Here is a 23,493-nt window from a genome sequence, read left to right as displayed (position 1 = left end):
TGCTTGCCAGACCTCGTACTCCCGCTAATATTTATGTTTCCTGTTCACACTATAACCCTGTTTGTAGAAGCATCAATCACTTGGCAAAGGTACCTGTTTTGCTCTGGCTGCAGAGACAGGCTGTGGAGAAATGGAGCTCCATGACAAACTTAGCGTTTTTCGACATGTTAAAATATAGGTCTGTGATTTCTTTTGGTCTTGGACTGGACTAAAATTACTGATAACCAGTCGTTCTGGTTTTGTTGGGGGGGGGGGCTAAGGTGGTAGCTTCTGTAGGAAACTGCTAGAAGTTGCTCCCCTTTGTTCAGTGGACTCGGCCGGGCCTAGGGCGGACCCGTTGCTGGCCAAGGCCGAGCCAATTGGTAGCAGAATGTTCCGTGATAATGCCTCTGCGATAACATATTTACGAAGGGGAAAACAGAAAAAAAAAAAAAAAGGAAAGAAGATGAGAAGCAGCTGAGCGGGGGCAGAGAGGGGGAGGCGCGAGCCTTGTGGGCCTTGCAGCTCTCACCCTCTGGCCTCTCACCGGGCAGCTGACTGGGCCTGACTCGGCCCGGCCTGGCTGCAAGAAGTGGAGAGGAGATGAGATGTGAATGAGATGTAAAAAGGATCCTGAGAGGCGTCTGCCAGCCTGTTGTGAAGAACTTTTCTTGTGAGAGGAACAGCTGCAGACGCCAAGGTCAATGAAGAAGGAGGGGGAGGAGTAATGCGGCTCCTGGCCAAGATTCCCCTGCAGCCTGTGGTGACAAACATGGTGGAGCAGGTTGTCCCCCAGCAGCCCATGGAGGTCCACAGAGGAGCAGAGATCCACCTGCAGCCCGTGAAGGACCCCATGCTGGGGAAGGCAGATGCCTGAAGGAGGCTGTGGCCCATGGAGGGCCCACTGGGACAGCCGTTCTGGAGGGTCTGCACCCATTGGAAGAGATGACCCATGCCAGAGCAGTTTCACAAAGGACTGTGGCCTGTGGGAGGGACCCCACAACAGAGCAGGGGAGGAATGTGAGGAGTTCTTCCCCCGACAACGAAGCAGCGGCGTGAAACAACGTGTGATGAACTGACCGCAACCCCCATTCCCTCTTCCCCCTGTGCCGCTTGGGGGGGAGAAGGTAATAGAGATAAGGTTAAGCCTGGGAAGAAGGAGGGATGGGGGGAGGTTTTCTTGTTCTCTGTCTCATTATTGTGCTAGTTTTAGTAATAAATGAATAATTTTCCCCAAGTCGAGTCTGTTTTGCCCGTAATGGTAATTTTAAGGATTTCTCCCCATCCTTATCTCAAACCTCGAGCCGTTTTTCTTATACTATCTCCCCCTATTCTTTCGGAGGGTGGGGGGAGTGAGAAGGAGACTGCGTAGTCTGGTCCTGATGGGGGCTGCACTACGACACCAGTATATGCTTGTCTATCCTTCAAACAAGACGGGCAAAATGAGTCCTGGGTTATTCTGGCAAGCTGGAAACACAACGAAGACTGGCTGTGACTGCCTCACTGCTCTCAGAAATATAGATACTTCTATACAAAAAACAGCGTCGAAGAGCAGAGTCAGATGGGCATTCTGGCTCAGCTACATCCTCTTCCCACAGAGGGAGCAGTGTCTTAGACATTGGTTGTGCAGCTGGTAAAGGAAGGATATGTGGAGCAGGAGAGGAAGTTCACACAAGGCAGGGGCACTACTACTGTATGTCATCTTACCCCCGGCACAGGTAAGAAGGAATCTTCTGTAAAGTGAATTTTAAAGCAAGTCTTTAACCAAATACTTTAAAAGTACTAGAATATATTCCTATTAGGACATGATGATCATACTGAGAAAAGTACGGCATTTGATATCCATTACATATATACATCAGCATTTGTATGCATCTAGGATATAACTAGTACACAGCTCTGATACTGAAAGTTATTACTTTCTGAGTAGAGAGAGTGGCATCATAAGTGACGTTTTACATCGCTGCACTCATAGTTAAATGCTTGTCTATGTTTCTTTCACATTACAGTTACTAATGCACTGGATAAAGCCCAGCACTTACTGTACCAGTCTTAGAGCAGCCTAATTGAAGTGGAGATTTATGCTCCATTCTGTCTCTCTCAGATTTTATGCATGTTGCAAATGCACAGTCCTCAGTGGTTACCTGGGCAGTGAGAAAGTCCTCTGTGCCTGGAGTTGTCTCACTGTGGGACATTTTCTGTACTTGGAGAAAATTTCCCAGGAGTACAGTAAACTAGAAGAGTGGTTCCTGACTTTTTCTGAATCACTGTTCACTCTCCAAATGTTGGCAGACTACATGCAAGTTTATAATCTCCTCACAAGCTGAACACCAGCATGAGAGCAGTATGACCAGTATGGTGCTTCCTCCCATGCCCCAAGCTAGCTCTAAGTTACAGCTTGTGCACCAGCAGCAATCATGGACCAGAGGTTAAGAGTGACCAGAAAAGGTATTTGTTAAAGGTCTACAAAGGATTTTCTGAATACTATTCTGCACATGGGACCAAAACATTTAATCTGTAACAAATTCTAGGATATCATATCATCTGTTAAATCTGGAAAATAAACTACATCATATGTTTACAAAATAGATACCAAGCCAAAACAATTGCAGCTCAAGAAGGAATTTGGAGCATGGCTTCCTTTCAAGACTACTTGGAACACTTTTGGATGTCAGCCAGCTGAGTAGCAGAAATTGCAAAATTAAAGAAACAACTATCAATTGCTCAAGATTTAAAAGTGTCTATTAATATATGTAGAAACTTGCAGCTCCTTACCTGATAGTTACCAGTCTATAAGGATACTCCACTACCTCAGCAGAAGAAAGGAAATAGGAGGGGAGCAAACATTTCAAATGTTTGCAACTAATTTGCAGATTATTAGCTGAGAGAGTGAAGGATACAATAAGCAGCAGCTGGCAGGAAAAGTCATACTGCTTGGAGCTGAGGGACCGTTTCTTTTCCGTGTTTAAGGGCAGAGAAAAGAAGAGAGAGCTGGGAGCTAGAAAGCTTTCACAGTTTGCATATCAGCTATCTGTAAGACCAGAGTGGTCAGAACCTCAGCAGTAGCATTTAATGCCCTCATGTTTTCTGGACTAGGTTTTTTAGTTACTATTCTTTTTAATGGAACAGCCTATCAAGACTGCTTTGAAGAAACTAGAGGATGGATATACCTTTACCTCAATTTTAAATGTTTGTCTCCACACCTTTTTGTTCCTGATTTCCTCTTTCTTTTTGTCTTTCCATTCCCTGCCATCTTTTCTTTCCCATTGACTTCTTGGATTTCCAAAATAAGTTTTCTTCCTGTGTCTAATTCAACACCACATAGCTGTAATTCCCCTTTTCACTTTTATTCAGGTATCATACAATTTTTTTTCCCTCCTCCCCTTCCTCCCTCCTTTCCTTTTCATACCATCTATTTTCTTAATCTTCCTCTTTTTCTCACATGTCTCCTCCATAGTGGAATGGTATCTCCAGAAGCTTCAAGTCTGAATTATGGAGGTTTGGTCATATTTGGAACAAGCATGAATACTACAAGCATTACAGCAGCTGGGATCAGACCAAGTTGGGTGAGACACCCAACTGCAAGGAGAAAAGGGGATAAGCAATAGTGGGTTGAAGGAAGTACAAAGCAGACCTCAGGACCCAAGGAGGAAGAAACTGGAGACATGATAAGACATCGCAGCATTTTGATACAAAGAGCTGGAGGGGTGGGAGGAATGCTGGAGAAGTGCTTGATGAATGCTGGAGGTGTGCTGAGCTTCATGGGGACCCTGCAAGGGACAAACTTTCAGGAAGAGCTCAAAGGTACAAAAGTTCAATGTACAAAAGACACAGCTCTCAGCCATCGCTACCCACTGACCAACATACCATAATCAGGACATGAGGAAACCACCCCTGCTGGAAATGAGGCCCTGATGGCCTCCTCTGAAGTATTATCACTCTAGTAAGACAGTGGTATATTTCACATACACAGCAGAGCTTTACATGTGAACAGGTTTTGGCCCAGGGTTTCTCAGAAGGAAGTCTTGCTCTACCACCCACGTTCTTCTGTACCTGCTGTGGCAGACACATTTCCCATCATTCACATGGTGCAACCTGTACTCTCATTTCACTCAGACTCTTCGCAATAGTCTTTTTGTTTGTTCACTCTTTGGGCTACAAAACAATGTAGAATGGTGCTGCCATCTATCCCATCAGCTTCTGCTTCCTCAGCAGCACTCACCTGACAGGACTGTCTGAGCACTCACGTCCCTCATGAGGGGTTCAAAAATCCCACTGCTGCTTTCCTTAGGTTCCTCCAGGCTGACTCACCTCACTGAGCTGCCCATTTCTCAAAGCACCTTTGTGATAATCAGAAGGGCTGGGGCAAAGGTGCAATTGCATGCTAATCCCTTCACTTACCTACAGATAATGAATAGGTAAGAAGGAAAAGCCAGACAGAAAATATTCAGAACACATTCATTACAATTAACGAGGTCACCATGTTAGTGTTTGTAGTTCCTATTACCATAGATAGCAAGAGTTCTGTCTTTTAAAACATTTAGGAAAAAATCATGCTAACTCCTGTCAGTGATAACACTGTGATACATCATGGGCCTGGATTTTTGCAGTGCTTCTCCTCCTCTAGTTTGTTTCCTCCCTTGAAGGGATAATTCCATGAAATTACACCCATTTCCTGCGAAAAGGAACACTCCCAACCTGCAAAACCAAAATGGCTTTTAAATGCCCACATCTGCAGCTGTTACCTACATTCTTTCAATGCCTCAGTACAGCCCAGAGGCTGAGCACGTGAAATACATCCCATTAGCAGCTGAACCAGAACAAAGAATGCCAGAAGACAAAGCCACACAAAGCCTCCACGCTGGCCTGCAAGAACTTACAACCAAGATCTTCTGCAACTGTTCTGTGCAATTCATTAATAAATGTAATGATAAAAAGGAAGCTGAGCCCAACAAATTAACTATCTCCCTAAGTCACAAACAGAGCACCTCTTCTAAACACGGACCAGGAGTGCTGACTAGATGGGAGTTAGGAGTACAGGCCATTGCTAAGGAGCAGTCATCTGGAGACACCTCTATAATACCTCAAAGAAACCAACTGCCGATGACATGATGGAGCTGGTGTCCTTCCCCTCAACTCAAGAACATTACCTATGGGATTGCTACATATCTTTGGGTGAAGGCCCCCAGTTCCCCAGGGGAAGGATGGCTGAATAAAGGATTAAGCCAGGGTCCACAGTAAGACAGGACATACAGGTATTTTCAGGGTCACAGCAACAACCCTGCTGTGGGACTCAGGTGGATGAGGGTGTATCTGAAAGAAGAAAGTTGTGGATGACTGAGGATTGCAAGGGGAGAACTGACAACTGACAACAGTTCTTGTCCAAGAGCTTTACTCAGGCTGAAAGCACCACTAGGAGCTATCAGGTGGGCCTGGCCAGATTGCCAGCAGGTGGGACAGTCTCAGCCCCTAGAGGGTACAGCAGAGGAATGGATGCCTTAGTGGCACATCTGGAATAAATGAGGCTTCCCTCTGTTAAAAACAAATCAAACAACAAGGGAAGCAAAGGAGTATACTTAAGGACAGGGATGGGAAGAGAGCGGCAGGGTTCTTGAAACTTGGTGTTGTTGACAGCCTTGGATGGCAGCTCTTGAAGATGCCTGGAACCCCAGCTGGAAGATGGGCAGCTGGGAGAAGTAGCAAATGCATGTGTCACCCCAGACGGGTTTGCTATAATGATAAATAGGGAAGGCCGAGAGGGAGCTACAGCTGGGGCAGAGGAGAGGCAATGCCGAAAGGGAGTGCGTGACTCAGCAGCAGAGATGACAAAGCGGAGCCCTTGACGAGCACTGGCAAGTAAATAGCCATTTCAGCACACAGGAGGTTTGAACCAGGGCTGCAAATTGGATAGAGGTGTGAGGGCCTGAAAAAGCAGCTGGGGAAGGACACACCATCCCTAAGGGGGCTGAGGTCATCAGAGGTGAGTGTGGGAGACTAAAGACGACAAAGGCTTAAAGCCATAAAGGAATGCTGGAAGGAAAAGAGACAGATGACAACAGCAAGAGAGAAGATAAATTTTCAGCCTTTTAGAGGTTCACATTTAATTTTACATTAAAGATTTTTTTCTATTTTGGCTATGATTGCATTGTTCATAGCTCTGTGTATGCCAATACATGTTACTTCAGCACAGACAAGTCACTGCATTTCATTTAAATTTGAGGTAATTAAGGGCTGCTGATACTGACTGAACCATTGTATCTTTTTTTTAGATTAGTATCTTTGTTGTAACGAAACAGGTTTACAGAGTATTTGCATTATTAGAATCCTTCATAAAGCAAATAATCATTTTGGTCTTCATCTCAAAAATAAGCAGTTTCAACAAACTGCTTTTTGCTATTTATAGTAGTTGCACAGGCCGTGTGTTGATTGTATACAGCCAGAGACCAACAAAGTTACGCAATTACCCATGACTTACCCATGGATATCAGTGTAAAGCACTAGCTTGCCTTCTTACCACAAAACCTGAATGTGTCTCAGTTTCTGACATTTTTATTCTCACAGTATACCATCCTATAATAACAAAAAATACTAGTAAACTTGTTGAAATTAATGGGATGTGGATGCTGAGCTGGATCCTCTAAATACCGTGAGTGTTCAGTGAAAAGCACAACCCCAGGGGTAGATACTTACGCATGCACCAGAAGAGCCAATCGTGACTCACAACAGCGTTTGGAATGGTCAGTTCCAAGGGATTTTCCAAATCTAAATATTCCTGGTGTGAATTCAGAAGTACAGAAAATTTTCATTTTCCACACAAAATCTCAGATTTTCTATATCTTTTATACTTAGTTTTGCATTTTATTTCCAACAAGATTTCTTGCTAACACTATAGCAAAATATACTTCTCTCTTTTTCTTTGAAATTGTCCACATTTATTAGGTTGCATTAAATTTGGAATAAATTAAATATCTTTTTTTTTTTGCAGCTGTTTTGTCACCACTTCACATATAACTTCTACTAGTGTAGAAATTTTGAAAGAATTGGTATTGCTATCCCGTGTTCATTTACTACATATACATGTACGTACATGAAAAAAAAATGTTCACCAGCAGTGAGATCCAATTTAAATTAAGTATGAGACTAATCATTATTTTGTTTGATTTATCTAGGATTGCCATGAGGTGGAAAGGAGCCACTGGCTGAGACAAGTCTTTGTACTTTCCCTGTGCTCATTCACAAAAAAAAAGTGTTGATTCTTCTGCAGGGAAAAAAAAATAAAAATTGTATGAGTATCTTTCTGAAAGAATGATGGCATTTATTTTTTGTGCTGTGTTTTCTGCTCTATGGCTGAAATCAAAGCCTGAAGGATCAGATGTTTGTTGTTCTGAATGTTGTAGCTGGTCAGTTCTACCAGCTTGTCAAACTCCTCCTCTGTGTAGGTAAAGCTGTGTAAGCAGTATGGGGAAAAACTGCTGGAAACGTCCACATTGCCCTGTGCCATCTCAGCGGGACTGCGTTCCACACCTGTCAAGTAAAGAAAGGTCATTGATGGGGTGTAGATGTGGTCCCACATCTCACTTTCCAGATGGAGCACAACGTTGCTCCTTGCTACTTAGACACCCACATTTCTCTCCCATGAGAGCCACAGTGGGGGAGAGAGAGGACCATGCTAGACCATGTCTTCCATCTCAACACAGCCAAAGGGTGGCCAGGTGGTGGGAGGACTGTCTCTGTCCCATGGCTTACCAGGCTCCTTGTATTTTCTGAAGGTGTCATTGACCAGAGGGAAAAACACCACTATTGGCGCCTCTGGGGTCTCTGTGTCTTCAAAGATGTAGCACTCCTTTAGATTTTTCTTTTCTTCTTCACTCAGGTGGATTTTGGGAAATGGGATTCCCTGCTTTAGGAAGTACTTGGAGGCTTCTTCCAAAGGCTGCATTCAGATAGAAAAAAAGAAAAGGTCAGAAATTCTGCCACACCCCCAACTTTTCCTAATGCACAATGCATCCATCAAAGGCCCTTCACAAATATAGGGGAGCAGCATTCGCTGTCAATATTTCTTCTGGCCTTTGTCTCTTGTGTGAGATATTAAGTACTAGTTATTAACAGAACAGTAGTTCAAGACTCAGCCTTCAACTTGCACTCCTAGTTGTTTTCCTACTTCCTCTTCCACATCAGTCTTCACCCGCAAGAAAAAAAAAAAAAAAAAAAAAAAGGTGTTCATGGCTGCAGGCAAGGGTGGCCTAGCTGCTTAGAACACAAACATGCCCCTTACTGGAAAAAATATTGAAATGAGCAGAATGGACAGGAAGCTGAAATGGTACAATTTTAAAATATGGATTCGTGAAGGTACAAACATTTTGTTGAGTTTGCACGAAATATTTAAAAGCCTCTAACTGTCTTAGATGCCTTAAGATGGTTGTGAAAAGTGATGTAGGTATCTGGGAGCAAACATCATCTTGATTGAAATATTAATTTAATCTTGTAAGTGTGTAAGCAATTTTTGAAAATAGGATTTTTGTTCCTGAATCTGATTGGCGTGTATGAAAATTTTAGTCTTCAAGAACTTCTGTCATCCATAGTAACAGGAATTATAGACCAGGTTATTAGCTGGTATTGGAAACAGCAGATACAGAGTCAAAGGACAATTCTTCTCCACAATTTAGAACAAAAAAAAAAAAAAAAATCAGTTGCTCTTCTAAAGACAACTGGACAAATTACTTCTAATTCAACTGCATGTGAATGTCTTTAGAGGAATATCACTATTTAAAAAAAAAAAAAAAGCTCATTAGTGGTAGTACTAGTTCCAGAGAAACACTCCATATGGAGTGTAGCCTCGATAGCCATATCGAGATCCCAGCAGCACACAGGTCTAGGAGATAGCATTTACATATCAGAGGGTTAAATAAAATAAAATATTTAGAAAATTGGTACTATTTCTATTCTCCTTAGGGGACTTGCTATGGTATACTAGCATCACTGAGAGACCTAGGCATCTTCAAAATGGGAGATGTACACCAGGAATCCTTTTCTCCTCAGAATCGGTTTCTTCTACATAAATTATTCTGACTCCTTAGGACTTAAAGTGAGCTAAAAGGGCTAAAAGACAGCAGTCATTATAGAAGAAAATAGAGTGGTCATCGCACCAATGTCTGTGATCCAGAAGAATAGTTTAAGTGTAGGACAACATCCACTTTCCTCTCCGGCCTCATGAGTGGTGGGTAGCTGATATCGATGTATCCCGCCGTGTCTGCCAGGCACATGAACTCTGCTGTTTCTGTCAGCTGGTTGGGGAAATTCTCCAGTACAGTATCTAAAAGGAAATATTTGTTATCATGAGTGATTCACTGAAGAAGTAATACATCTGTTTGACAAATAAGGCACAGAAAAAACCCCACCTCCTGTCTCCCCATTACTTTTGCTTTCCAAGACCCTGCCACACCACAGAAGCTCAGCCTTGACACAGACAAGACAGACCTGTCCAAGGTAAAACACTAGAGCTCCTTCACTTCTCATACTGCTCTTCTTCTGTCCCTGACGAGTGGTAGTTTCTCTTCCCTGCAATCAAGGAACTTCTTGGAGCTGATTTGACTGGATGAAATTTAACTAGTTATCTTGAAATTTTTGTTTCCAAAGTGAAGAATAAAGCCTGTTCATCCTCTGCCTTCTTTTCACTGATGAAAACACCAACCATCTAAGCAGATATAAATTAATATTCAGAGATGTTTACCTTTCCATATACAGAAGCTTTTGCTCTGAAGGTATTCATTGTGCAACTGGAACCCCTTCAGGAAGTTGTAGAACTTTGAAACCATCACCCGCTCAGTCAGGACCTGCCGAATGATGCCGATGATGCCACATTCAGGGGTGACTAAGTAAGTCTCCAACTCATGGTTCCTGGCTGATGTGGAAGGCTCGTCTCCTTCTGAACGGTAGAGGAGATGAACAAGTTGTTTTGATGCAGTTCTTTGCAATACTTAAACCACCAAAAGGCATCTAATATTAACTATGAGAAAGAAGATCCTTATAAGACATAGCAACATACAATCAAATCAAGGTCAAAGTAGGAACAAGAAGAAAATCAATCTTCAGTAAAGCATATTACACGAAAAACAAAGTCAGAGTGGCAATGAACTTTCTAAAGTCGTAAAAAGTGATCTACTGCTTGATAGAAGTTGTAGGTGGATTCCCTGTGTGAAGGTCAGAGTAGGCTGAGAATCTGTACCAGTTTCTTTCAAAAGTAGTCCAATATGGCTTTGAAAAAAATATATACTGTCAGGAGACTTAGACACCCAGAAAAGAGCAGAGCAAAATGGTTATGCTAAATGGCACCTCATAAGATTGGCTAAGAGGGCAAATTACTTTCTATCACAGGCATTTATTGAGCTCAGGGTTCTGCAACACTTCCATGGAGAAAGTGATGAAAAAAAGCCCATAAACCAAACTCATTAACCTCATTTGAACACAGGAAGGACAGCCAACATGTCTAAGGAGCACACAGGTTTACAACAAGATCAAAGAAAATTTAAATGAATTCCACATAAGTGATATATCCCAGTCTTCAACAACAACATATGAAAAGTACCATCTGCCAAGGCAGACAGAGAACAGAGCACTGAGATATTTGTATGAACCATGTAGGTTCACTGAAAGGTCCCTGGCAAAGATGATCTGTTAAAAATCTTCAGTAGTTTCATATTTGGTGGCAAACCATCACTTACCTAAATTCAGTCCAAGGGAGACTAATGGAAGTAATGTTGCTATGAATGAATTTAGAAAGGAAACCTAATTAGATATCGCTGGCAACATGACACCTCAGGGGAAAAAAGAAAAAGCAGTGCAGCATTGGTATCAGTTTTAAGATCTAAAAAGCCTTCACAAAGATTTGACACTATGTGCATCTGAATGTAACATTCATTTAAAGATTCATAAGACAACAGGTAAAGTAAAAACAGAAACATAACCAACCAACATCAACAGTCCTGTGTTGGGTACATCTCAGTGAGCGCTTTTCTGTGGGATCTGAAGAATGCCAGGCATCCAAAAGGTTGTAGGAAAAGACATTGCTCCACAGGCCTGCGCAATGGTAAAGAACAGGGACACTGCTTTGGAAACATTTTAATGGAAAATATCCTTTTAAAACAATACCCTTTCAGGTTTGCAAGGTGTATTGGAAAGCCTCAAAGTTTCCAAATTCTCACCAAAAATTGGATTAAATTCTGTGGCAACTCCCATTCTGTCCTCAAAGACGAACCTGAATAGTTTTACACATTGTGCCAGGCCTTCAGCCACTATAATTCATTGGCTCATACAGCTATTGCTGATACGCTACAAATCAATATTTGCTGTCCTATAAGCAACTGTTATCAGAAACTAAAACCATGCAATTTCCCATAAAATAAAGGTTTGATCTACTAATTATATCATATACAATTGTATACTCAGTTAAAGGTTTGAAGGTTGCTTCTGACTAGCCAGGATTCGAGTGGCTAGAGTACAACTTGGGATAGCCAGGAGAGCAGTCTTCTAAAACAAGACATCTTCACTGTCCCTTGTAAGATTTCTCTTGCCACAAGCTCTTTTGAGTGAGACTCCTCTCCCTCCTTGTTATTCTCATCCCCATAGTCCTTCTTCCACTTTTGCCCTCCCACTTAAAAGAACATCTAAAAGCATCTTCCCAGTGCAGAAATCTCCAAAAGCCTCTTGGATCTTGAAAAGTATTTCTTCCTCCACAGCTCTGCCGCAGGCCCTGAGAGGAACTCTGCCAGAGAAGGCAGCGCTGAGCTTTGCCTTGAAAATCTCTACCAGTGAAAGCTTTGCAAAAGCCATACATCACAAAGGATGTAATAATTTGAATCGCACAATGCAATAACTATGTGTTCCATAAGTTAGTAACAGAAATACAATTCCCTTTTAAACCTAGCTTGTTTGTTGAGAGGGACAAGAAGCCAAGGGACTTCTGCTTCACAGGAAGTTTCCATAAGAATGGGACTCACTTGAGAAACATTACCAAAACATAATTAAGAAATTAGATAGAGGCTGTCTGGCTCTACACTTAGATGGCAACCAGAGTTCATTTGCAGATAATTACTGGCCAGTTTCCATCAATGCAATTTCATCTCTCTGCAGCTTGAGGAGCTTCTGTGCTGGCCTGCTGTGAGAAGGCAAATCCTCTCATTTCTCCTCTCTTCACTTGGTGCCTTCACACTCCATAACTCTCTGGCTTCCTGAGCCCCAGGAGTTACACACTGCTCATCCATTTTAATATCTTCCAAACACTGTTACCACCCCCCCGCCCCCCACCTCCCCGGACTTGGTCATAATTACACAGCAATGTTTCCTTAACCTCTTACACTGAATTTTCATGGTACCTATATTTGCTGAAGTAAGAACCATTAAGAGAGATGGTATCTTTTACCTGTCTAACAGAGTTGAAAATAGCAGACAAGGTTTCATGCCCCTCAGCCTTTCTTCTGGAAACCTGAGGGTCTTATATCCCCATAAGCTCATCCAATATTTCCAGCTCTTGCCATTGCTTTTATAAAAGGCCTTATCTCTCCCTGCAAATGACACCTTGTTTTTATCCTTAAAACGATCCCACTGTAGCCAATAGTACATTTTAATCACAACCCAAGAGCACATTACAAGTTGTATCACTAGATGGCAACGTTGCTTTGATTCTCCACTGTATTCTTTCCAAAGTTACACCTATAGCTGTGGGGTAACCGGCCTAATTCAGCTGCTGAGTTGAGGACACAGAGCTCAGCCCAGACTGGATGTGTTGGGTGTGCTTGCTACCTGGCCACCTCACGTATGAACACACTACACCACTGTCATTGTGAAACTGAGGCACAACACTCTTAGAAGAAGGCTCTGTAGTCCCACCTAGCTCTGTAATCTCCCTCCTGCCTCTGGAGGTAGGCAGTATGAAGGGATCTCTTCTCCAGTGTACTTCCAGTATCTCAGGGTTCTGGATCTGGTACTTCTAGTGCTGGTGGCTGCATCTGAACTACTGTGTTTCAGAGCCACCAGTGGGACTAGCTTCCAAGAATTTGTCCTCCCCTGTTCAGACCTATTTTTACTCTTGGATCCTCTGTTATCTTCTGAGTCTTTTCCCTTAGCCACCTCTTTTCTTAACTCATGACATCACTAAAAGCTCTAAGCATAGCCATTAAGGCTCTGAGATTTAGTGTCTATGTGGCTAAGCACAATCTTCTGTTCCTCATGCCCAGCTATTTTCTTGTGATTGTACCAATACGACTATGAACTCCTCCTGCATCATACATCAAGGTGCATAACTTCTCTGCACACTAAATAAGGAACATCACATGGTGTTGCAGGTTGTACATATTTTTCAGTTCATAAGTAAAATCTTTCTTACTGGTATCCTTGGTGTCCTGTTGTGTACTGTGCTTACTTGCAAGTAATACATCTGTTTTTCAGGTTTAAAAGCAGATGGACTTTACTGTAGACAACTTCACCCCAGAGAACCAGCATACAAATGGGTGTGGTAGAGAGTTCCAGCATTACGAAAAATTTAAATAAGAATTGCATAAAACCTGCAAAGCTGTCTTTCATGCAGTACTGGGAGCTACCCACTTTAGTGAAATAAAGATGACAAAACTCACCAATTTAATTATGCTAGCAAAATTCCAAAGGATTTAGAACACTACTAAACTTGCAAAAATATCAGTAACAGTTCAGAAAACTACTCAAAGTTGCCATATTTTATAACAAACTCAGTAATAACATTGGTTTTTTGTTATAAATTCATGCCATTTGTAGACAAATTTGGCGTTGTTTCCAGTTTCAAAATCAAAGGTTTTCCACGTGGAACTCTGCTGCTGATCAGTTCAAAACAAACCTAATATCTTTAAGCAGCCCTGAAACTTCAGGCATGACAGTCATTATCCAAGAGAAATGCAACAGTGAATAGTGTTATTTCAAATTTTCTCTAAGTATTTTTTAGCCCATCTCCAGTGTCTAAGGAATTCAGCCAGAGAGAACAACATGTTGTACACTTTGCTTCAGTCCTGCAGGTTGCAGGGCACTGGTTGCAATATGCAGGGTTTGTATTATATTAAAAATAAAGTGCTTTTTCATGCAATTCAAATTTTTGCAATGCAGCACGTCACCTTTCATGAAACAGATGCGAGATTCAGGGAGCTTCTTCATCAGGCGACCCATGTAGAACTTGCTGCCAAAATCCTCCGAACGAATGAAGGCACCATATTTTAAGAACCCGACCTCATAAGGGGTGAACTCCACCCATTCTGCAGAGACACAAAATGAACTTTTAAATCTCAATCCTATGCCTACCTCCCTGCTAGAAAGGCTCTGAAGTGACCAGCAAGCAGCTGCAGGACTAACCCTATCAGCAGGGTGATCACAGACCGGCCTTCCTCAGGTTAAGCAGTGATCATTCAGCTGGTTTCAGCTGCTCACTTAGTAATGTTTCCCAAACCTGTTCATTCAGAACTTTCCAACGAGCGTCTCCAGATAAGACATAAGTGAAGTTTGTACCAAAAGCGGTCAGCCTAAGTTACCCCACATACAGAGCCAAGGCTTTGACTTGTGAGTACCTTGGCTATCCTTAAGCTCCTCCCCCAGATTTCTCCTGCCCCATAGAAGATAGGTTCCTCTCAAAGCCTGGGCACAAAGTCTAGAAATGGAAGAGGAAGTTAAGGAGGAAAAGGAACTGTTTATGAATGCTATGGTTCAGCAGTGCAAGGGGCTGCAGGACATGCAGTAACTGGGGATCAGTTATCATGATAATGTAGATCATCTGAACACCAGTTGAATCCAGATACAGTTCATTTTTGCCATCACCTTTGAACTCTGAAAGGCTGTAGTCTTCTTTGATGTTGAGGATCATGTAGATAGGTAGGGGATTCTGACCCTGATTTAATGCCCGTCGCTCATCTGAGAGTTTGTGGTTGTTTTTCTGTGAATTGACCAGAAACAGAGAAAGCAAAACCAAGGGACCTTCTTGTATAGGCTTGCAACATTACAGCAAAATAAATACCTGTTTCCATCTTCATTTTCTTATTCTCTCCACTCATTTTGTGTCCAGACCTTTTTTTAACCAAGGAGTGATCTAAACATTTACGCATCCACATAAGCTTATTTAATTACAGGTGAGCTGTAGGACACTTTGTGGTACAAAGGTCCCTCATTCTTCCCAGTAAATGCATCCACTTTACATGGATTGTTTAACTTTCCACAGGGAGGAACAGAGCAAAAGACACCAAGAGCAGGTCTCTACTGTTAGGTGCTGGTAGGAGACGACACACGTTTTCTGCTCTACAGAATACCCCTTGGGCTGCTAATTATGTGTTGAGAGATATGTGGGGAGAAATTCCCTTTGCTAGTCAGCAGAAATCATCTGCTACATAATGCTGGCATGCTCTCAGGCTAGCATCTGTCCCTGCAGCTTCATTTTTCACACGACAATATTCAGTTGCTGTTAGGGAAAACATAGACACGCTACCCCATCACTTAATGCTTTTTCCAGTAGAAGCCCCCAGAAATCAATGCTAGAGATCTGATATCCTTCTTGCTTCCGCAGTTTTAGCTCCTTGTCATAGTACTTCAGATTCTCCAGGGAAAAGCAGCTTAGCTTGCACTTGGTCATATGTCTGCGGACTTCACCAATTGGTCTGGACAGGTCCTTGTGTGACCAGTCAGCACTCTGATACAAATGTGACAAGGTCCTGGGGAAAAGAAAGGAAGTATGTTGTCATATGCTCTAGACACTTTCACTTTTTAGACTTGGATTTAAGGACCACATCAAATGAACTAGCTGAGGTTCATTAAAAACATATTTTGGGCTCAGTTTATTATTGAAAATATTTTTTTTATTTAGAGGACCCCCTTAAATCGCTACTGAAACTTGAGGACTTGCAAAAAGCCTCTCCATGCTATGTAGGTTTATGCACAAGGCTGCGTTTGCACCAGGGTCACTTAATAGGAAAGATTTTAGAGATGAATAAAAGCATCAAGGAAAATGTTGTTCCCCGTGAGCAGAGCCTAGGCCATATGCTGGCTCAGGCAATGTGTTCCTAATGCAGCAATAAAATACTTGAGACAAAAGTAGTATACCTTCCTTTACCAAAATGAAGATATTAAATCTCTCACACAGCAGACTATAGAGGTGACAAGTTATGTCTTTGTTCAGGATCTCCTTACCATGTTGAACCAGATGACCCAGTAATGTATGAAACAGCATCTAAGAGAGCCAGCTTCTGAAGACCCAACAGGTTGCCTAACAGAGATGTCAGTGCCCGGGTGCCACCTCCTGTTGTCATGACTGCTACAACTGGTACCTGTTTAAACATCAACACAGCAGTGGTAAGCAACAACTTAGTTTAACAGCACATGTGATCAGAGCATTTCTGTCCCCCAGGAAATTCCAACACTTCACCATTTCCCAAAACAGGGGAGAAAGAGATGAAAACATGGTATTGTGCACAGAAAAAAAATAATAATTAAAAAGATCTAGTAATTAGCTAATTTTGACTTTTTAATCAAAATCAATCAATTTTTATTCTAAATTGTTGCATGCTGGCTTGCCAAAACAGCTCAAAACTTGTTGTTTCAAGGCATTTCAATATTAGACTGCATTATCCTTAGTGGTCCATCATCTCAGGAGAGCTCTATTTTGAGAACAAGCAGAGCTCATCCGCTCTTCTAAGTCAAGTATAATGACTAGATTACATTTCCTACAAAGCACCTAGAGTATATAATTGCAGTGATAAACTGCAAAGCCTAATTGCATGGAAATCTAAATTGTGTTCCAGGAGAACAAATTCCTCCAAAAAACTCACTGACAGAAGAGGAGCCAAATGGCATTTCCCATACACATTTCCAGGCAATTGCATCAAGGAAATACTCAGCAGTGACCTGATACACATCAGGCATTTCAGGTCAAAGCAAAGTATTCTGATTTGAGAAAACATTCTCTTGTTGGAATATCTGAAACTAGTAGTTAGAAGTACTTCCCCCTAAAAAATTATTATACTTAAGAAACTGTGTTTTCCCACTGAAACTAGGATGCTAATGAGAAACAATATACTGATGTGATCAGTTTGTGAGCAGGGACATCATTTATAGCAGCCAAAGCCATTCTGTCAGATAATGTTTAACATGCCTTTGGTCCAGCTATCCTGGACAAAGGAAAAAGTACATGTGAAAAAAATCCTCTCAAAATGAAAACTTCTTAATTTCTGAGGTGCCTGATCACAAACCATGTTCCCTCTCTAAAGCACAAACAACTCCCACGCCAGCGTGGACATGAACAAGTACAAACCTTAACTCCAACAGACGAGAGAAACATATTGAATGTCTTTGTGCTGTTAGAGTGACAATACAGCTGAGATGATGAGCACCAGAGGAGAGAGTCTCTGATAAGGAACATCCTCATCAGCCAGTCTTATGTATCACTTCAACTGTTAGGCTTTCCCCCTCCAAAATCTGATAATATAAAATAGTTTACGGGGCCTTGGTGGCTGAATGCTTAACTAAAAGAGTAGGACTACCCAGGTCTCTAAGTCACAGATGAAAAAGAAATAAGGCAGGTAAAAAATGCTGATTTGTGGCACTCTGTCGTCTGAGCAACAAGTCTGTGTGTAGCAAATAGGTTTGATACTACCCATGCTTTCACATTGTTTCATCTAAACATTTCTCAGTGCTTTACATGGGGCACTGAATATATCAGAGCTGGTTAAGGAACAATATGAAAATGGCTACAAGCATAACACATTCCTGTTACACAGCACGGTCCAGTCTCTGTGGTGCTCCCCATACCTCATGGTCTTGTAGGTCTCGCTCTAAATGAAGTGCTTTTTTCAGAGCAGAAGCCACAAACTTCCTCCGTTTCTGTAGGAAATTTTTCTCCTCCATACACAGATCAAACCCTAGGCGAACATCTGAGTTTCTTGACCTCAAACAAAATCCAGGGTTAAATAGGATGTGCATGATCCCTTACAATTAATGTCTGGACCCATGCTTACAAGTCACAAACTCTAATAGGCTTAGAAGTCACAAACTCTAATAGGCTTAGAAAAGCTGCTGTTGCAGCCCCACAAAAGCACATCACAGATGATATGGACAAGGTAGAGAAAAGGCTGAGAAAGTTAAAAGGCTGTAAAATCTTACAGAAAAAAAACCTCAGAAATATTGTTTATTACTACACTGATTTTCATGAAGTGTCTAACATAAATACTGCAATCTATACACAGATACTATCAATAATGGAATATTTAGAATTTGTTGCCTGAAGACCTCCAGGTTTTAAAAATATAAATACTCTGGATTCTTTACAAGTAAGGAAAGCGAGGTACAAACACATATTTTTCTAAACTTAGAGCTCCATGGATTTTGCAGCCAGAAAAGATAATGCTCCCCATCCAAACTGAACTCCTGCATAGTAGCGTAAGAGGCAGTTTCACCCAGCACAGTTAACAATGTTCACCTTCTGGATACGGGTGACTAACATGGGGTAAATAGAGATAAACATAATCATTGACTAAATACTTTATCCCTTAGATACAGAAAAAAAGTAAGAAGGCAAAAAGGCTGAGTAGCATCTTTTTTTTCACAACCACAAACCCCAAGGACAGAATTTCTTACCAGTCATTTGACTTCACATGTAAATTGATTGTTTCATCCTAGGAAAAAAAAAAAACCCACAATATAAGCACTGGGGCTAATTTTACGTCCTTTCCTTTCAGTCAGCTTTGAAGTCCTTCACTTTTTCTAAGAGGCATGTTGGACCCACAAAGCCATAACACTAAGAAAATCCACCCAATTTTCAAAACTTCTCCAAGTCCACTTTATTTTATTTAAATTATTTTACTCTAAAGATACACAGAAATACAGTAAAATCCAGCACCAGCTCTGCCAGTGTGCCCTGTCTTGCTTCATCATTTGCATTTGCTCTGACCTGCATTAGTCCCCTATCTGGTCACAAAAACACCTCTGCCAAAATTTTGGCTGCGGTTTTTGGTTCTACTCAGTTCACATGAAAATGCACAGATCCATAATCCTCTCTGTTAGCAATGTAAGGGCACTAGCGGTTATATATCTAAACCCCTACTTCACACTGATCTAATTAACTTACGCTCATTGATCTTTGGTCCATAGCTTTACATTTATTCTAAAAAGTTGGTATCAATCACCTTTGCTACTGCTACTTTCTCCTTGAAGGGAAGTGAATCCAGAGGAATAGTGAGGGAGGCAAGGCCATCTTTTTTCTCTTCCGCTGAAGTACACTGAAAAATAAATTATAATGTAGAAAAATATTTAATGTATACACCACAAAAAGCACTGTCACTAACTTATTTTTTCAAATGAGGTCACCGTCCAGCAGTTTCCATGTGGCATCTAATATGTAGGTGTCTTAGAGTGCACAGTGCTCTTCCAGAGCAGAAGATCACGAAAGATGGCTTTTAATTAAAAATACAAATTCTTTCCATTTGCCTCAGACAAGTATGGAAAATTAAGAGTCTACTGTGCTTACTCAGCTAACGATCACCTACCAAGCAGAAATGAGGCTGCTTCTCTGCTAGAGCCACACACAGCTCTGACAGGCTGTACTTAATGTAATGGAATTCCAGGGGCTCCGCGGGCCGATGGGAAGAGCCCAGTGACAGGGCCTGGCTCTCTTCATAGGATCCCTTCACTGAAAATAAGAAGTCTTTTTCTGAGAGAAAAAAAAAAAAAAAAAAGATGAAAAGCATGAGAGTGCTGAACAGTTATGATCTCAGAAACAGAACATTAAATGGTCATTCAGAAGCTGTCATTTTAATATACAAAACATTCAACAATGCTTAAAAGCTCCCAGACTCAATTTATCCAACCTAGGAACATTAGAGAAAGAATTTAAAAAAAAAAAAAAAGAAATAAAACAAAGCACTTCTAAAACAGCAGTAGCTGTTTTAAAGACTCAGACATAGAGGCAAATTGGGCAAACTGTAAGTTATTGAGCTAGAAATATGTATTTACTTCTATTTTACAGCACTAATAAGATTCGTTATCTCTCTAATAATTTACTCTAATTTCGAAGTCCAGTTTTTATGGTTAGTTAGTTAGCATAGACACACTATAATTGTTGGATCTATGGTCCTGTGTATAATCCTAACCATCCAATTCCTGTGCCCTAGTAGTAAGAATAAAGTAGGAAAGTTACCAGATAAGAAAACGACAAAAAAATTATACATTTTAGGACTACCAAAAGTTTTTTTGTTTCTCATTTAAAGTCTAACCTGAAGGTTCTTTCTTTGTCCATCTATTATCCACCAGGACTTCCAAGCAGGAAATTTCACGAGACTGTAGAAGGGATGAATGATGAAAGAATTAAGTGTTCGAAACATGCCATATCTGAGTCACTTCACTGCTACCTATCTCTGGTCACCTGGGTCACTGGTGTCTGGAAAACTGTCCCCCCTGTGTTTCTTAGGCTGATAATAGGAAGACTTTGGCACTCTGAAGATGTGCCGTGTTTCAGTTGAAAGAAAAATGGCTGTGGTGCTGTGGTCCATCCATGGGGACTGGACTGGGAAGGGAAGGAAAATAACAGGAGGGAATGGGCATGTGCTGAGACCTTCCAAGGGTAGACTGATGGGTCAGCCAAATCACAGGGCTGTCCTCACAGCCCTGCTTTGGCAAAGTTGGACAGCCAAGTCCCACCTCCTCTAAATATTGAGTTAGGGGCAGTCGAGAAAGCAACTTCCATATTACCCTACGAAGGTGGGGAAAATAGGGTGGTTGTGAGGGGGTCCCAAGAGAACTCCCCAGAGGGAATAACGCAGAGGCAGTAAGTCAATGAAAGGCAGTTCAGGCTTTTTCAAGAGGCTTGCTATCAGCTGGTGGCGGTGGACAGGTCTCTGGGTATCCCCATTGACTGCGTTCACTCTAATACATCCTCCCACAGGGAGCAGCACAACAGCATGGCTGCCAGTGTCCAACCCCCCATCTCCCTCCCCTTCTGCCCTGCCTGCAGTGAGGTGTTGGGACACCTGCCAGATTCACCACTCCCATTACCAGCATGAAAACAAACACAGATGAGAAATCTTTTAAAATTACCACTAATACACCATTAGTGACAAGCTTTTCAGGAGGGACTGGGCTGAAAGAAAGGAAAAAAAAATGCAATCAGAACTAATATGACCTAAATGTGTCCTTAAATGAACACCAAGGAATAATGCTTTCCTTAAAGGTTGCCTTGTCCAGCATAGTCTCAAATATGTGACTAATTTTTAATTTTGGGAGACATCTGAAATGTGGCTTCCTCATTTTTTTTTAAGATAATAGTAAACAATAGTAGTAATAAGCATAGTGGCTGCATTTATTATCCTTCACCCTCTTCAAGCAAATAATGACATAAATTAGTACCCAGGATGCTTCTTGGTGGATAAGGAATACAGTGTTTTAGGCAATATGCAACTAACTTGATAAACATCAGCTGTTGCTGTGATGCTGAGCATTTTAAACTGTATTATACTAAATGCCAGCATGTGTTTGACGGCTTGCTTTTGCAAAGTACAATTGTTTGGTCCCATATGGCTTTTACTCACATGCTCTCCAATGAAAACTCAACTTCCAGCATCTCTTGTGTCTATAAAAGATTAATTAATTATAAGCATTTGAATTCATTTTCTTTCTCACTAGCTATGGTTGCCAATTATTATTCTGGTTCCTGAAACAGTTCTTAAAATCAAATTTCCATTCTGCTCTAGGGTGTGCTTAGATGCGTGAAATGAATCAAGTTAGAGCTATTTTGGAAAGTATTCTCCCTCCTTCATTAACCGTCAGTCCCCAGGCTGACTGCACTTGTCATTCAGTGGTGAGGCAGAATAAAATGGTCACATAGGCAATCCCCAGTCCTAAACTTGCAATAATTGTTGGCTTTAAATGGTCTAAAGCCTTGTTTTTTTCTGGGTAGCATTATCGGAAGACTGATACTGTTGCATACCAGAGCGCATTCTCAGTTCTTCTGATTGAAAGAACTCCTATAACATGGACAATATGTTGACCAGTCACCAGACAAGTTAGTTTAGACTGCTTGCTGATATCACCGTAGAGCTGAATACCAATACATACCCTATAAGAAAAGTCAGTGAAACAGCATATCTATAAAAGTATCTAGACTGGACATGCAGATCCCATGTTAAAGTCATCATGTATGCATTCAGGCACACTGATGCAATGAGATAGTTACAGTAGTTGGCCATCAATGGGTTTTAGCACCTCAGCATGGAACTTTGTGTTATATTCAGGTATATACAGAAGAATTACAGGGCAGGTTATCAGTTTTTAAGTGAATACTCCAACATCTGAGGCAGAGTATGCCCAAACTTACAAGTGCTGGTCCTAGAAAAAGAAATTCTAACAGAGAAACTTTGTGCAATGGTGATGAAGTATTTCATGACCAACAAAACCTATTTGAATAACAGAGTCAAGAAAGAGGAAGGAAAAAAAAAAAAAAAAGAAAGAGAACTCTAGTATCAGAAAAACCCTGCTAAGAGGTTTGAGGGCTAGTAAAAACCTTCAGGATTATGTCCAAGGTAGGGAGGTAAACCTTCTCCACTTTGCTGAACAAGGTTAGGAAGGTATTTTACAGGATACATGAAGTACAAATTAATAGGAAATAAACCCTCCTACCCACAATTGCTTTACAAGAAGTTACTTAAGAGGTAATACCAAAAATGTATTTCCTTCCTCTGGCCAAGGCAGTTTTATTCCTCACCTTTGGATTTAGCTGAAAAGCCAAGCGAACAGTTTCTCCAAGCTGGATTTTAGCAACATCAAAGAGGATGGTGAAGAGGAGGTCATCCTTAGTGACTGAATTTTCATCATAGACTTTCAGCTCAAGAATATTCTGTGAACAGAGGTACAGGATTAGGAACATCTCTATCTTGAGACCTTATAGATGCACAAGATGACATGCTCAGCTTGTTAAGGAAGACAGAAGGGATGGGGAGAATTAAGACAGCGTACACAAACTTTTCATCCACACAGAGCTGAAAAAAGACATTCTGAACCTAACATAGTTGAGTTTGTTGCTAATTTTCCCCTGCAGAGTAATTTAAATAACAAAGGCTAGTAGAATCATTGAATATGTAGCTCCCATATTGAAAAATACATTTGACCTCTAATTTGGTTTGATTTCACCACTTTTCTCTGAATTGCAGGAAACCATCTAGTGGTCAGGGCTTTATTCCTATTGGTGAAAAAAAAAAAAATCCTTGAATATAAGCAGTGACTAATATACATTAAGGAAATGCCATATAACTACTGCATGGTTGCATAATTATATCCTGTAAATTATTAAACATATCACCTGGAGATAATGACCATGGAATCTACAGAAACTGACATATTTTTGTTAAATGGGTGACAAAAGCTACAGAAAGCAGCAGAACAAAGGCCTATTTCCATCAGATTATATCCTACACCCCTCAGTCTCCTCTTACTTCTTCCCACTGCACAAATCTCCTCCTCTCCCTCCTATGT

General features: G+C 41.3%; 1 protein-coding gene across 1 annotated transcript in view; it reads right to left on the bottom strand.

Annotated features, from left to right (window-relative positions):
- Positions 1-7,294: 7,294 nt before the first annotated feature.
- Positions 7,295-23,493, bottom strand: part of LOC104479676 (cytosolic phospholipase A2 epsilon) — a 32,938-nt gene continuing 16,739 nt past the window's right edge. Inside the window, exons 4-20 of the mRNA XM_010120392.2 lie at positions 22,727-22,858; positions 21,555-21,595; positions 21,064-21,106; positions 20,244-20,307; positions 19,518-19,681; positions 19,158-19,250; positions 18,610-18,647; positions 17,785-17,920; positions 16,168-16,304; positions 15,470-15,692; positions 14,809-14,923; positions 14,115-14,252; positions 10,948-11,055; positions 9,710-9,904; positions 9,126-9,292; positions 7,726-7,912; positions 7,295-7,503 (exon numbers count right to left, since the gene is read on the bottom strand). Of these exons, the coding sequence (XP_010118694.2) occupies positions 7,295-7,503; positions 7,726-7,912; positions 9,126-9,292; positions 9,710-9,904; positions 10,948-11,055; positions 14,115-14,252; positions 14,809-14,923; positions 15,470-15,692; positions 16,168-16,304; positions 17,785-17,920; positions 18,610-18,647; positions 19,158-19,250; positions 19,518-19,681; positions 20,244-20,307; positions 21,064-21,106; positions 21,555-21,595; positions 22,727-22,858 (2,190 nt within the window). The remainder of the gene's footprint in view (positions 7,504-7,725; positions 7,913-9,125; positions 9,293-9,709; positions 9,905-10,947; positions 11,056-14,114; positions 14,253-14,808; positions 14,924-15,469; positions 15,693-16,167; positions 16,305-17,784; positions 17,921-18,609; positions 18,648-19,157; positions 19,251-19,517; positions 19,682-20,243; positions 20,308-21,063; positions 21,107-21,554; positions 21,596-22,726; positions 22,859-23,493) is intronic.

The sequence above is a fragment of the Chlamydotis macqueenii genome, chromosome 5 (genome assembly GCF_036417535.1).
Source record: "Chlamydotis macqueenii isolate bChlMac1 chromosome 5, bChlMac1.mat, whole genome shotgun sequence".
Classification (NCBI taxonomy): domain Eukaryota; kingdom Metazoa; phylum Chordata; class Aves; order Otidiformes; family Otididae; genus Chlamydotis; species Chlamydotis macqueenii.
The sequence above is the reverse complement of the archived record's forward strand: the minus strand, read 5'-3'. Positions and strand labels throughout refer to the sequence as shown.